The sequence below is a fragment of the Zootoca vivipara genome, chromosome Z2, assembly GCF_965207765.1.
Source record: "Zootoca vivipara chromosome Z2, rZooViv2.hap1.1, whole genome shotgun sequence".
Classification (NCBI taxonomy): Eukaryota; Metazoa; Chordata; class Lepidosauria; order Squamata; family Lacertidae; genus Zootoca; species Zootoca vivipara.
The window spans coordinates 48,503,963-48,518,454 of NC_142585.1; the positions used below are offsets into that span (position 1 = coordinate 48,503,963).

At 48.5% G+C, this 14,492-nt stretch overlaps 1 protein-coding gene across 2 annotated transcripts in view; it reads right to left on the reverse strand.

The window, feature by feature from the left end:
* RABGAP1 (RAB GTPase activating protein 1) overlaps positions 1 to 14,492 on the reverse strand; it is a 101,554-nt gene that overhangs the window by 17,506 nt on the left and 69,556 nt on the right. For both annotated transcript variants that reach the window (XM_060270300.2, XM_060270299.2), the window contains 3 exons: positions 10,838 to 10,951; positions 8,563 to 8,637; positions 3,202 to 3,327 (listed from right to left, as the gene is read on the reverse strand). In XM_060270300.2, coding sequence (XP_060126283.1) covers positions 3,202 to 3,327; positions 8,563 to 8,637; positions 10,838 to 10,951 — 315 coding nt within the window. The remainder of the gene's footprint in view (positions 1 to 3,201; positions 3,328 to 8,562; positions 8,638 to 10,837; positions 10,952 to 14,492) is intronic.

Below are 14,492 nucleotides of genomic sequence, written 5' to 3' on the forward strand. Positions count from 1 at the left end.
AACATTAATGCCCCTAGGCAGCAACTGGCTTCAACAAACACCCATTCTGGTGCTTTAATGGTGGCAGCAGGGGAGGGGCAAGACCCGGTGTGTCACCCCCCCTATGACCCCAATGACCTGCTGAAGGGCCAAGATGCCGAAGGGTAGCCAGCTGCTGAAGGCTACTGCAAATGACCTGGCAAGGAACTTTTCACTTGTGCGGCATTCTAGAAACATGGGGATTCAGGCATGTGAGCCTGCTCAAACCGTAAAGTGCTAATCAGAGCCCCTGCCACGAATTCCTTCATCACTGGAGATGTGGTAGGTGGACACATGGGGGGGGGAACGCTACTCCACTGTGGGACAGCCTCCTATGTGGGCTTCCCTACCCCAGCTGCATCTCCAGCAGCTTTCAGATGTGGAGCAAACAAATTCTTTTTCTAAAGGGTCAATCAGATGGCTGCTGGCAAAATGTAGACAAGTCTGTTACCTATGGGGTAACTATAGTAAAAAATAAAATCACAGCCCCCCCTTTTTTTTAGCAAAAACAGCTGTCAAGGGGATCTTTTTTACTGTTTCTTATTACTCTTTTTGGTGACTAATATTTTTGCAGATAAAGTCACTCAGATTCGGAGGGAGTTAGACTCCACTGTGGGAGCAGGGCCAGGGCAGGAGAGTGCTAGAGCCCTGTCTAGTCATGTTTCATGGGATCAATTTCAATCTGTTACCTCCGAGGATGTGGACAGGCTGCTTGGACGAGTGAAACCAACCACCTGTCTCCTTGACCGTTGCCCATCCTGGCTAATAAAAGCGAGCCGGGAAGGGCTGGGCGATGGGCTCCGTGGGGTGGTAAATGCTTCCCTCTATGAGGGAGCCTTCCCAGCCCCGCTGAAAGAGGCGGTCATTAAACCGCTTCTTAAAAAACCATCTTTAGATGCGGCTAATATGGCCAACTATCGCCCAGTCTCAAATCTTCCATTCTTGGGCAAGGTGATTGAGCGAGTGGTTGCTGAACAACTCCAGGCACGCCTGGAAGAAGTGGACCATTTGGATCCCTTCCAGTCAGGGTTCAGGCCTCATCATGGGACTGAAACTGCCTTGGTTGCACTGGTTGATGATCTCCGGCAGGCTAGGGACAAAGGTGAGAGCTGTTTCCTAGTCCTGCTGGATCTCTCAGCGGCTTTTGACACCATCGACCATAACATCCTTCTGGACCGTCTAGAGGGGTTGGGAGCTGGGGGCACTGTTATACAGTGGTTCCGCTCCTTCCTCCTGGGCCGTGTTCAGAAAGTGGTGGTGGGGGATGAGTGTTCAGACCCCTGGGCTCTCACTTGTGGGGTGCCTCAGGGCTCTGTCCTCTCCCCCATGCATTTTAACATCTACATGCAGCCGCTGGGAGAGATCATCAGGGGGTTTGGGCTGGGTGTTCATCAGTATGCGGAAGATACCCAGCTCTACCTCTCTTTCAAATCAGAACCAGTGAAGGCAGTGAAGGTCCTGTGTGAGTGCCTGGGGGCGGTTGGAGGATGGATGGTGGCTAACAGATTGAGGTTGAATCCTGACAAGACAGAAGTACTGTTCGTGGGGGACAGGAGGCGGGCAGGTGTGGAGGTTTCCCTGGTTCTGAATGGGGTAACTGTGCCCCTGAAGGACCAGGTGCGCAGCCTGGGAGTCATTTTGGACTCACAGCTGTCCATGGAGGTGCAGGTCAATTCTGTGTCCAGGGCAGCTGTCTATCAGCTCCATCTGGTACGCAGGCTGAGACCCTACCTGCCTGTAGGAGCAGGGTCTAAATATTAACCGATTTGTCCCAAATTTGAAATTTGACTATGTTTATACCATACGCCTGATATAAGATCAAGGGAGGAAACATTTTCCAAAAAAAGTTTTTTATGACCCACCCTACTGTCCATGGAGGTGCAGGTCAATTCTGTGTCCAGGGCAGCTGTCTATCAGCTCCATCTGGTACGCAGGCTGAGACCCTACCTGCCTGCAGACTGTCTAGCCAGAGTGGTGCATGCTCTAGTTATCTCCCGCTTGGACTACTGCAATGCGCTCTATGTGGGGCTACCCTTGAAGGTGACTCGGAAACTACAACTAATCCAGAATGCGGCAGCTAGACTGGTGACTGGGAGCGGCCGCCAAGACCACATAACACCGGTCTTGAAAGATCTACATTGGCTCCCAGTACATTTCCGAGCACAATTCAAAGTGTTGGTGCTGACCTTTAAAGCCCTAAATGGCCTCGGTCCAGTATACCTGAAGGAGCGTCTCCACCTCCATCATTCTGCCTGGACACTGAGGTCCAGCACCGAGGGCCTTCTGGCGGTTCCCTCGTTGCGAGAAGCCAAGTTGCAGGGAACTAGGCAGAGGGCCTTCTCGGTGGTGGCTCCTGCCCTGTGGAACACCCTCCCAACAGATGTCAAAGAGTAAAACAACTACCAGACTTTTAGAAGACATCTGAAGGCAGCCCTGTTCAGGAAGGCTTTTAATGTTTAATAGATTATTGTGTTTTATTTTTCTGTTGGAAGCCGTCCAGAGTGGCTGGGGAAACCCAGCCAGATGGGCGGGGTATAAATAATAAATTATTATTATCATTATTATTATGGTCTTTGCCTAACAGACAATACAAATCTGACTGACTTTCACTTAATGAATTATTGGGCCATTGTATCTATTATTATTATTATTATTATTATTATTATTATTATTATTATTATTATTATTATATTCCACTGCTTCTCTTCTATTGTTATTCATTCATTCATTCAATATTACACTATATTTAGGGTGTGGCTAGAACAACAATTCAAAAAGAAAAACAAAAGAAACTAAAAGGGAGAGAGAAAAGGCATGCTGTTCCAGGGCTGGGGGAAGCTGTGCTGCACTCCAGATGTTGCTGGACTCCAACTCCCAGCATGGTTCAGGAGGCAGGGATGATGGGAGCTGGAGTCCAGCAATGAGGATCACAGGAGCCACCCCACTCTCCCTGCCACTGTGCTGCTACACAAGCTGTTGCGATGATCACAGGAAGAGGAAAATAGCTAGGAGAAGAATGGGGCACAGCTTGTCACATGATTAAAGGCCATGTGGCCACACCGCAGCCAGGCCACCACTCTTAGCATCATCTCTGGAGTTCACCTTGCAAAGAGCATCACTGTCTCGGATGAAACCCCACCCCCTTTGAAATCTTGGTCTCCGGGGACAGCCAGCACCCCTTACCTGCATGAGTCGCTCCAACTGATAAAACTTGCAGTGTAAATCTTCAAAATTCTGTTTGAAAAGCTCCCTGAGTCCGTAGTCAAACATGATTTTGACCAGAACACTAAACGCCTGTTCTTCAGGCATCTGTCAAAGACAAAGAACAAAACCAGCTGTCATTTTTAAAAGGGGGTGGGGAGCTAAACATGATAATCTAACTTCTTCCTTCAGTCTTTCCTACTAGTATGTTCTAGTTACAGGTAGGTAGCCGTGTTGGTCTGAGTCGAGGCAAAATAAAATAATTCCTTCAGTAGCACCTTAAAGACCAACTAAGTTTTTATTTTGGTATGAGCTTTCGTGTGCATGCACACTTCTTCAGATACATTTGAAAAACCAAATGTCTTTAAGGTGCTACTGAAGGAATTTTTTTATTCTACTAGTATGTTGATTGTTGAGAGAACCACCTTACTTTATTGGCAGCCAAACGTGGGCCACATTCACACCCTATTTTTAAAGCACTATATCTAGGGGTTGCCATATTTCAAAAAGTGAAAATCCAGACACAAAAGTTGCTAAACTTTTTTTGCCAAATCTCAAAAAAGAAAGAAAGAAAAGAAAAGAAAAGGAATTTTTAAGGAAAATTTCCAAAATCTACACTTCCAACATGGAAGTCTGGATTTTCCTGGACATTAAAGCTATTCTACCCAGGCGCTGCTGGGAAATTTCGGACGCATAGCAGTCCTAACTATACCACCTTAAACATCCATTCTGGGAGCTACAGCCTGTTAGGGATGTCGAGAGCTATTAGAAGACCCCCATTTTTCTCACAGGGCTAAGGTTCCCAGAATAGTTTAACAATCAAGCCCTCTTCCCAGGGAACTCTGAGAATTGTAGCTCTGGAATGAAGGTTTTCCTTCACCACTTCTCACCACCTTTAGCAAAACACAGCTTCCAAAATTATTTTGAGGAAGCCACGACTGTTTAAAAGTGGTAACGGCGTGCTTTAAATGTACGGTGTGAATGTGGCCCTACTCTACTCCCACGAGGAAAAGGTAGGAGATTATTGCTCATTCTTTCTGCCACCAATGAACCTTAAAGCACCACAAGTTGTGTGAGAATATGACAGCAAGGGCAGGTTTAGCAGCAGTTCAGCAGAAAATGAAGGGTAAAGCTGATGGCGTCGTATCTACTCATAGGAACATAAGACTGAGTCAGGCCAAAGGGGGACCACCTAGCCAGCCTCCTGTTCTCACAGTGGCCAGGCAGATGCCCCAATAGGAAGGCCGCAAGCAGGACCTGAGCACAAGAGCCACTCTCTTCACGTGGAATTCCCAGCATCTGGTATTCTGCCTCCAACAGCGGAGGTGGAGCATAGCAATCATGGCTAGAAGCCATTGGTAGCCTTACCCACACCATGCCAGTCTTAAGCGGGTATCCTTGCCCAGGGCATTCTGGAAAAGTCTGCCATCTTCCCTTGCTCAAAAACTCACCCGGGGAATAAAGCTCCTGTTTTCCCACAGTAATGAAGGTTCATGTTCTGGGCCAGGTCAACTGGTCAACTTTTACTAGTTGAGGGGGGAATAGGTAAAAAAAAAGTAAAGGACCCCTGGACAGTTAAGTCCAGTCAAAGGCGACTCTGGGGTTGTGGCGCTCATCTCGCTTTCAGACCGAGGGAGCCTGTGTTTGTCCACAGACACCTTTCCAGGTCACGTGGCCAGCAGAACTAAACTGCTTCTGGCGTAATGGAATATTGTGATGGACGTGAGAGCACATGGAAACACCATTTACCTTCCTACCACAGCGATGCCTATTTTATCTACTTGTACTGACATGCTTTCAAACTGCTAGGTTGGCAGAAACTGGGACAAAGCAAAGGGAGCTCACCCGGTGATGCGGATTTGAACTGCCAACCTTCCAAATCAGGAGCCCAAAAGGCTCAGTGGTTTAGACCACAGCGCCAAACCGTGTCCCTACTGAGGGGGAAATAAAACTGTTGCAAGAGGGAGTTTGTGGTGCTTTTGAAGAATGCACCAGGAAGGCTCATGCACATGAACAAGGGCCCAGGAAAGGCACCCATTTTGAATGACATTTTCAGCTTCTGCTGCTCTGCAGGCTTCCCTCTCGTAAAGACAAGCAGGTATCACAATTCAAAGGCTTGCATCTCTGGGCTGGGATTTAAGCTCTTAAAAACCCACCACAATCTTCCAAAAGCAACCTCAGAAGCAATTCTAAGATCCAATTTAGGCACAATTTCACCTTTATTTCTGATGGATTGCGCAGCTAGTGCCTGCTTTGCCTGTGGCAAGGCGAAGAACTGCTAAATTCATTATTCTGCAAGGTCTCAAGTTTTCAGTGAATATTGGGAGCTGCTGTTCAATTACAACAAAACCACCCTTATGACTGGTGTTCAAAATATCTTTCTACAACTTTCTTGTGTCATGGGGGGGGGGGCGGAAATACATTCCCCTCAAACTGACAGGAAGTCTGGTTTTCAGAGAAACACCAAGTCTCTTTCTATTTAGTATGAGAAGATGGTACAGCACAGCCATAATTCAAATAAGATGAAGGGTTGGGGGGGGATATTAAAAAAAAGAAAGGAAAAGGAGCCTGCCATGGATCAGAACAACAAATGGGCCTGGAAGCTCTGCAGAGTGTCATTCAGTAACTGACAGCAGAGATAGCTAGTTTGAGGAAGCGGGGGGAGAGCAGAAAAAGAAAACCAACAACATGAATGTGGTTTAAAAATAACTTTTAGCAGCAGAAAGGGAATGAAGGGTGTCAGAGAGAAGTAACTGCAAAAAAAATGCTCAGCATTTCTGCATAAGCAACTGCTGGAGTGGGGTGGACAGCCAGGGAAATGAAGCAAGACAGGGCAGGCATCCCTGGTGGTATTCTGAGTTGGCTGTTTCCAAGAAGCAAGAGAAAACTTGCAAGGAGACAACTCCTTTTGAATAGATTGTCCAAGATTTCCCCGTGGTGGACTCCTCACAGACCTGTTGGCCCCTCAAAGGCCCACATAACCTTTGAGGTTAACCTTAGTCAGAGGCCACTGGTGAGATGTGGAAATCAGACCACCCAGCCAGAATAAACCTGTGGCCCAGAGCCCAAGCTGGTCCAGGTGGACTTCGAACTGAGCAGCCTGGTAACCTGACTTGACTCTCTGACTGACAAAAGCAGGAGAAGAGAATGCCACCCACCTTCCTGGTAAATGCACAGGATTTATGAAACTTGGACCTGTACCAAAATGCTGCATTGTGGAGTGCTTGTGCCCAGGGTGCCAACCAGCCAGCCATGCCCTTTGCCAGGATACTCCATTTAAACACCAACAGATTTCCTGACTGCCCATCCTACTGTCAGGGACTGGGCAGAGGAGGGGGAGGAATAGTGGATACCGCCTCCTCAGCCTGAATCTTCCAGAGAAGAGGAAGACAGTATAGATTTACAACAGTGGGTTGCAGGAGGTCACAGCTCAGAGGCTGCAGAAGGGAGAAGCTGGGAAATATTGGGAGAGGAACAGGAAGCAGCAGCAGCAGCAGCCCCAGGAGAGAGGCAGCTGACAGACTCAGTATCTTTAGAAAGCATTCCAGACCCCCCCCTCCCAGAACCCGGTGGGCATTGAAAGTAGGAGAACAGAAAGCTCAGAGGAAGAAAGCACAGATCAGCCAATGTAGGGATGACGTATAATGGGAGAGCTGGAGGGGGGGGGTTCACTCGGAGCAACGTCATTACTACAAGAGGCAGCTTTTCTAAGCCTCTCTCTGTGAATATTGAATAAAAGACTTGGTAAGAACTAACTGCACCCTAACTCTGCACCCAAGTTCACTATTAGCATGTATGAAGAATGAAAAAAAATTCAGTTCTGTAACATCTCTGGAAGAGACGGCATCCATGTATGGAGCAACTGTTTCTGGATGTGAGGAAGTTTTGGGATCTTCACAAAGGATCCACCTGCATTACTGCTCAATAACACAAAGAACAACAAGAAACCAACAGGCAGCCTGGATGGAGTTTGGATTTGTTAACAACCTGATCCAACAGAGCTCTTCTGTCTGTTCTTACATATAAATTATATGTACAATTAATTACATATACATATAAATTATAGGATAAAATATTGTCCTGGTTTTGATGATATAAAAATCACTAGACCTGCAGTGATTCATTGCTACCGTGTTTCTCATAAAATAAGACACCGTCTTATATTTCCCCCCCCTCAAAAACCCCCACGGTGGCTTATTTTCGGGGGATGTCTTTTTTTTCCCAAGCGGGAGCTGGCAACAGCGCGCTGCGCCGAGCCCCGACCCAGCGGGACCCGGGGAGCAGAAAATAAAAACGGCAAGGCTGCCCTCCGATTTGCCCTCCCCATTTGCGTGCTGCTGAGGAGCAGAACACCGTGATCCAGGGAGCACGGCCATGTTGGCGGAGCAGGAAGCAGCCGCGGAGGCGGCTGTGAGAGAAGCAGCGGCGGAGGGCCCGGCAAGAGGAGGCTGCACGGGAGCCGCTTCGGGGAGCGCAGCACGAAGAGCCTGGTGAGAGGCAGCTGCGGCTGCAGGTGAAGCCCGTGATCTCTGTGGGCAAGCGCTCTGAGCACTGCGACGGTGGTGAAGTGGTACCCGATCAGCCCGCCTCTCAGCTGATCGTCGGGAAGCCCCCGCCCCCGCAAAACACAGTGAGGCGGCTGCAGGGGAAGCGCCGAGAGCGCCCAGGAACGTGGCTACAGCGACAGTGATCCCAGCAGCTGTGGAGGTGGTTGTGGGCACGCGCCCAGCGCCAAAGCACGGTGGCGACGGCCACTGCGAGTGGCATGAAAAGAAGGCTGCCAGCAAGCACGCTGTTGCCTCTTGTTGGCTCTTCCGAAGGCGCTTAAACGCCTTCCTTTCCTTGCCAGACCTGCCCCCCCCCACTATGGCTTATTTTTGGGGTATGTCTTATATTTAATCAACTTGTGAAAAGCCTGCCATGTCTTATTTTGTAGGTGCGACTTATTTTATGAGAAACACGGTAGTTGCTGCAACCTTTGGTGTGTGGGCACGCAAGCAGGCTTTAATGTATGTTTCAGCAAACAGCATCAAAATCGATTTAGACATTTAAAAGGGAGAAAGGGAACAAAGGGTGACATTACATTCAAGGAAACCAATACAAGACACAGAACAACCAATACAAGACACAGAACACAGAATTCCAAGCCAGGGTCTCCTAAATACGCATGCACATTTGCCCATCCTCCTGCCAGGTTCAAAGTGCTCACAGATTCTGGTGAATTAAACAGGTCTCGGGCAGGGAGGGAGGCGGGGAGGGCATGCTGCAAAGGGAGATTGGATTATGCCCGAGTGCCGCAGAGTAGCAAAGAGGAACTCTCTCACGTAGCAAAGAGGAACTCACATGTAGAAGCAGCACAGCAGCAAGGAATGACTGGCCCTGGCAGTAGCCAATCTCTTCATCGTAAACAGAATAGGCCTGGAAGAAGAATCAGAAAACGGTCAAGACTTCAACAACACAAGATGCCCCACCTGAATGATTGATTGCTTGCATTTATAGCCTGCATTCCCTCCAAGGAGCTCATAGTTCTCCTCCCCACTTTATCCCCACAACAACCCTTTGAGGTAGGTTAGGTTGAGAGGAAGTGGTTGGCTCAAGAGAACCTAGTGTGCTTCATGGCCGAGTGCAGGAGGCAGTGGAAGACAGGAGTGCCTGGCGTGCTCTGGTCCATGGGGTCACGAAGAGTCGGACACGACTAAACAACTAAACAACAACAAATCATATCACCCCTTAACCTTCTCTTCTCCAGGCTAAACATACCCAGCTCCCTAAGCCATTCCTCATAAGGCATCGTTTCCAGGCCTTTGAAAACGACTTGAATTGATATTCAAGTCTTTGATTTGAATATCAATTATTCACAAGGAGTGGATAGGAAGCTGCTTGCTCCAGTCCCTGGGCCGCGTCCCATGCAGAGCTCATCCTTTTTAATGGTGAGCTTTGTCAGAGAGCTTAGGAGGTGGCCAGGAAGCCAAGCTGCTTTCCCAGGCCAAACAGTCTCTGGAGGAGGAGCAGGCGGAAATGGCAGCTTTCTAAATGCCAGGTTCAAAGAGGTCAAGCAAGGTAAAGGGATCAAACCAGAGTGCAGACATTTTTTATTTCAACCTGCTAATTTCCTCCTGCATCTTAATGAGTGACTTGAATGTGTTTGTGGCTTGCCTTATAATGCAAATGAGGAGCTGAACAATTTTCCAGAGTGTTAGAGAGGAGCAAAGATCCTTTTACTGAGACTTCCTTTGCTCTTTGCCACACAAAAAGAAATACAGCAGCCGCTCCAGTTGATGCAAGGAGCCCAGAAGATCTGGGAATGCCCTTTGAGGCAAAAGGCTGATTAGCTCAGGCATCCACCAGCACAAACCTACCTACCTTGTGCCCTCTGGATAATTCTGGACTACAATTCCAGTAAGGCTGAATTAGCAGGCGCAACCGGCAATATGTTTCAACAACCTTTTTGCAGTTTCAAGTATTTTTGTTATTGCTGTTTAGTCGTGCCCAACTCCTCGTGACCCCATGGACCATAGCACGCCAGGCACTCCTGTCTTCCACTGCCTCCCGCAATTTGGTCAAACTCATGTTTGTAGCTTTGAGAACACTGTCCAACCATCTCGTCCTCTGTTGACCCTTTCTCCTAGTGCCCTCCATCTTTCCCAACATCAGGGTCTTTCCCAGGGAGTCTTCTCTTCTCATGAGGTGGCCCAAAGCATTGGAGCCTCAGCTTCAGGATCTGTCCTTCCAGTGAGCACTCAGGGCTGATTTCCTTCAGAATGGATAGGTTTGATCTTCTTGCAGTCCATGGGACTCTCAAGAGTCTCCTCCAGCACCATAATTCAAAAGCATCAATTCTTCAGTGATCAGCCTTCTTATTTATTTACTAGTGTAATTCAGCCTGTTGAATAAACGGGCGCTAGAACATCCCGGGGTTCGGAGAAGCGCTTGCTCAGCGCTTCTCCGAACCCCGGGACCTGTCCTTGTTGTCGGCGGCAGGCAGACAGGAACAAAGGAGGAGAAAGCAGCCCTTTCTCCTCCTTCCTTCCTCTCCCCCAGCCGCCGATAAGAAGGAGACACCCCGGGGTTCGGAGAAGCGCTTGCGCAGCGCTTCTCCGAACCCCGGGACCTGTCCTTGTTGTCGGCGGCAGGGGCACAGGAACGAAGGAAGAGAAAGCAGCCCTTACATTTCTCCTTGTTAAAATTCATCTTGTTTGTTTTGGCCCAGTTGTCTAATCTGTTCAGGTCATTTGGAAGTGTGATCCTGTCCTCTGGGGTATTAGCCACCCCTCCCAATTTGGTGTCGTCTGCAAACTTGCTCAGGATGCCCTCAAGCCCATCATCCAAGTCATTGATAAAGATGTTGAATAAGACTGGGCCCAAGACAGAACCCTGTGGCACCCCACTAGTCACTACTCTCCAGGATGAGGAGGAGTGTAATGCAGGAGGCTGGGGTAGAGGGCCCTTGGGGTCCCAACCCCATAATTCTATTATCAAACACTACCATCTCACACTTGGAGGTGTTTTCACAACGGAGAACCCAGGGCTAACCTGGCCTAAGCACATTTATTCCCACAAGGAAGCCCCACCATAATGGTCCACAAATGAGCCAAGATAGCATCCCGGTCAGGGTTACCTTGCATATTTTGTACAGGGAGTCCTGGCCATCGCCCCCAGTGTCCTTGAAGTAGTCATGGGCAGGGAACGTCCGGTTGATGTCACGTGTAATGGCACTGTCCTGGGGAGACTCCTGCAAGGCCAAGGAAGGAGAGAGAAATTGGGGGAGACCATTAAGCCCCACAATTATGGGTGTGGTTGCAGCTACAAAAAGACGCTGGGGGGAGGGGGGCAGGAGGTGAGGGCAGCAAATGGCTCATGCAACCCACAAATGTTCCTATTTCTCTCAGGGAGAGAGTGCAGTGGTAAGTAGTAGCAAGCATGAATCAGAGAGAGTATTTTCCCATTGAAAAGTGAGAGGGCACTTATAAGAGAAAGGCACTGTCAGTTCACACTCTCATTAAGATTCTTCATTTCCACATGAAAATCCAGCGCAGAGGAGAATCTACAGGAGGGAAAGGGTGACCTTAGCATTAGTAGGAGCCAAGGGGGAGAAAATAAAAACTCAAGGTGCCAGATTCAAACCCCCTCCCTTTTCTGGGTACTATTCCAGGCTACTCAAGCACCAGCTACTGAGGTTTCCTGGTCCTGCTTAGTATTGAGATTTATGCAGACTACTCAATGGAACCAGTTGTGGGAGATGGGGAGGAAAAAATAATCACCTTCCCTTGCAGAGTCAGAGTGCCACATTTAAATCGATAAAAGAAAACAGACTCTCACTTCCTGTGCCTAATTTATGGAAGGTTAACCAAGTTTTTTAGGGACCCAGGTGGCGCTGTGGGTTAAACCACTGAGCCTAGGGCTTGCTGATCAGAAGGTCAGCGGTTCGAATCCCTGTGACGGGGTGAGCTCCCGTTGCTTGGTCCCAGCTCCTGCCAACCTAGCAGTTCGAAAGCACGTCAAAATGCAAGTAGATAAATAGGAACCGCTACAGCGGGAAGGTAAACGGCGTTTCCGTGTGCTGCTCTGGTTTGCCAGAAGCGGCTTTGTCATGCTGGCCACATGACCTGGAAGCTATACGCCGGCTCCCTCGGCCAATAATGCGAGATGAGCGCGCAACCCCAGAGTCGGTCACAACTGGACCTAATGGTTAGGGGTCCCTTTACCTTTTAACCAAGTTTCTTACCTCTTTCACTCAGGAAGTTGTAGGAACATAGGAGGGTGCCATACACTGAGTCAGATCATAGATCCATCTGGCTCAGTACTGTCAACATGGCTTGCAGAGTTTCAGGCAGGGGTCTCCCTCAGTCAGGGACTGCAATGGAGATGCTCTACCACTGAGCTATCTCACCTCCCTCCCACTCCCCAGAGAGCATCCCACCAGTAATTATTATCACTATTTATTAGATTTGTATACCGCCCTTCATCTGTCGATCTCAGAGTGGTTCACACACCTTGTAGATTTTATACCATCCAACCACCTGTTAGGTTGCACGGTGAGCAGCTTCCATCATCAGCTCTGCATGGATTCACACAGAGGCTCTAGTGCAGACTCTCGAAGCCCAAAGCACAGCAACATTCTCCAAGTTCTGAGCCTGAGAGATGATGGGCGGTGACTACTTTGCACAAGCCGCCTGTCCTCCTTCTCCAATGGGCTCAGCTTGCACTTGCAGGCAGAGTTGTGGCCATTTCATTGAACTCAAAACTGCACTGGCCATAGCTACAAGAACCACAATGCATTGCAGAATTCTGACCAGAAAAAAAACTCCCTACTTACTTTTTGTTCAAATGAAGCTTCTAGTCTTCAAGGTTGCAGAAACAACATAGGCAACCTTTGGTAAAATAACAGACCAGGAGGGAGGCGAGCAGGATTTCTGCTGCTGGGTTGTGTCAGCATGGGAAGCTTATACCTGCCTAAACTGTTTGCCCCTCTAGACTAGTGATGTTTACTCTGATTGGCAATAGCTCTCCAGGCAGCAAGAGAATTTCCCCATCGTTTATTACCTGACCCTTTTAGCTGGAAATGCAGGCAGCTGAATCAGGGATGTTTGCACTTGCACTGCTCTTCAGAATTCCCCCCCCCCAAAAAAAAAACCCTATAAGAAGAAAAATGAATTCTGCAAAAAAATTCTGTGCAGACCTGCCCATCTGGTCCTGAACTTATTTACTTAAGTGTGCTTACAAGTCTCCTGCTTGATGGGAAATTTGAACATGGTGGAAACCCGCACCCCCAAGCATTATGCCTCCCTGGCCTTGCCAAATTAAAAACCAAACAGTATTTGTGGACTTTCCGATACCCTGCTCTCAATTAACACCCTAACCGTGCAATTACTGTGTATCTGAGTCTTTAAGGTAGAGTTTGCTTGAAGCACAGAACCAAGTAAGCAAACGCTTGCAAAAGGACAACCACAATTATTGTCAACAATTTCCTATCCCCAAAGGGTTACTTTAAGCAGCAGTGAATTGTGGTAGCTTTCCAATGGTACTGGCAGGCGGGGGCACAGAAAACCCCTCTAGAAAAAAGGGGCAATACTATTAAGTGAGACACCAACCCATTCAGGGGGGTGAGTTTGAGATGACTGGGTTGCTGCAATTTATTTATTTATTTCATTTATATCCCATTTTTCCCTCCATGGAGCACAAAGTGGCATACACAGTTTCTCCCCCTCTCCATTTACCCCCCCCCCCGCAACCCTGTGAGATAGGTTAGGCGGAAAGAGGCAGTGACCACCCCCAAGGTCACCCAGTGAGCTTCATGGCTGAGCATGGGGCTTGAATCCTGGTCTCCCAGGTCCTAGTCTGGCACTGCAACCACTACACAACACTGGGCCTTTGGTGTTAAACGCAAGAGTGCCATGCTTCTCTCTCCTAAATGTGTAGTGGCACCAAGACTTGGCCGAAGGATTTTGGAACCACTACCCTGTTACTGGAACATTCTGTTTAGGGACAGAAAGGAAGGGGGGTGGGAAATGTACGGAAATGATAACATTTTAAAATGTGTGTTGTGTTTTCAACCAGGACTTGGTGGTACAAAGAGAATGCAGTCACAGCTATTGTGTAAGCCCTTTCTCCAGCTCCTATTTTTATAACCTTCTGTGAGAAATGGATGGCTGGGTCATTTCTCAGGCTTCTGGGGTGGGGGTGGGGGCAGGGGGGCAAGGCAAAGGGAAGCCCTTGGAAGTGTGTGCACACACCCTGGAATTGAAAACAGATGGCGATAAATGGCAGGAAGGGGGCAGGAATGGCAAAGGTGGCAGAGCAGAGCATTCTCCGCTGTGAGAATGGAGGGCAGCTGGCACCGGAGCCATCTCAGCAGTTTTCCAGGCACAGCCAGGCTCAGAAAGGGGGGGGGGTTAGAGGCTAAGAGAAGAGGGAGGGCCTAAGATGCATGTTATAATGCCAAATTATCTGAAACTGTCTGCACGTGCATTCAAATAAGAGAGGAAAATCTTCAAACAATCATTCTCGACACACATTTTCTTCAACAGTTCCTATTCTTTGGCTATGCTATGACAAAGTAAAGGATCAGAACAGGCCACCTGTATGGAAGGCAAAACTGAGAGAGCATGTCTAGCTTGCAATCACTCTGGGGGCTTTGTGACAGAAACTGGGGGCCTAAAGCAGGCATCCCCAAACTGGGGCCTTCCAGATGTTTTGGCCTACAACTCCCATGATCCCTAGCTAACAGGACCAGTGGTTGGGGAAGACGTGAATTGTAGTCAAAAACATCTGGA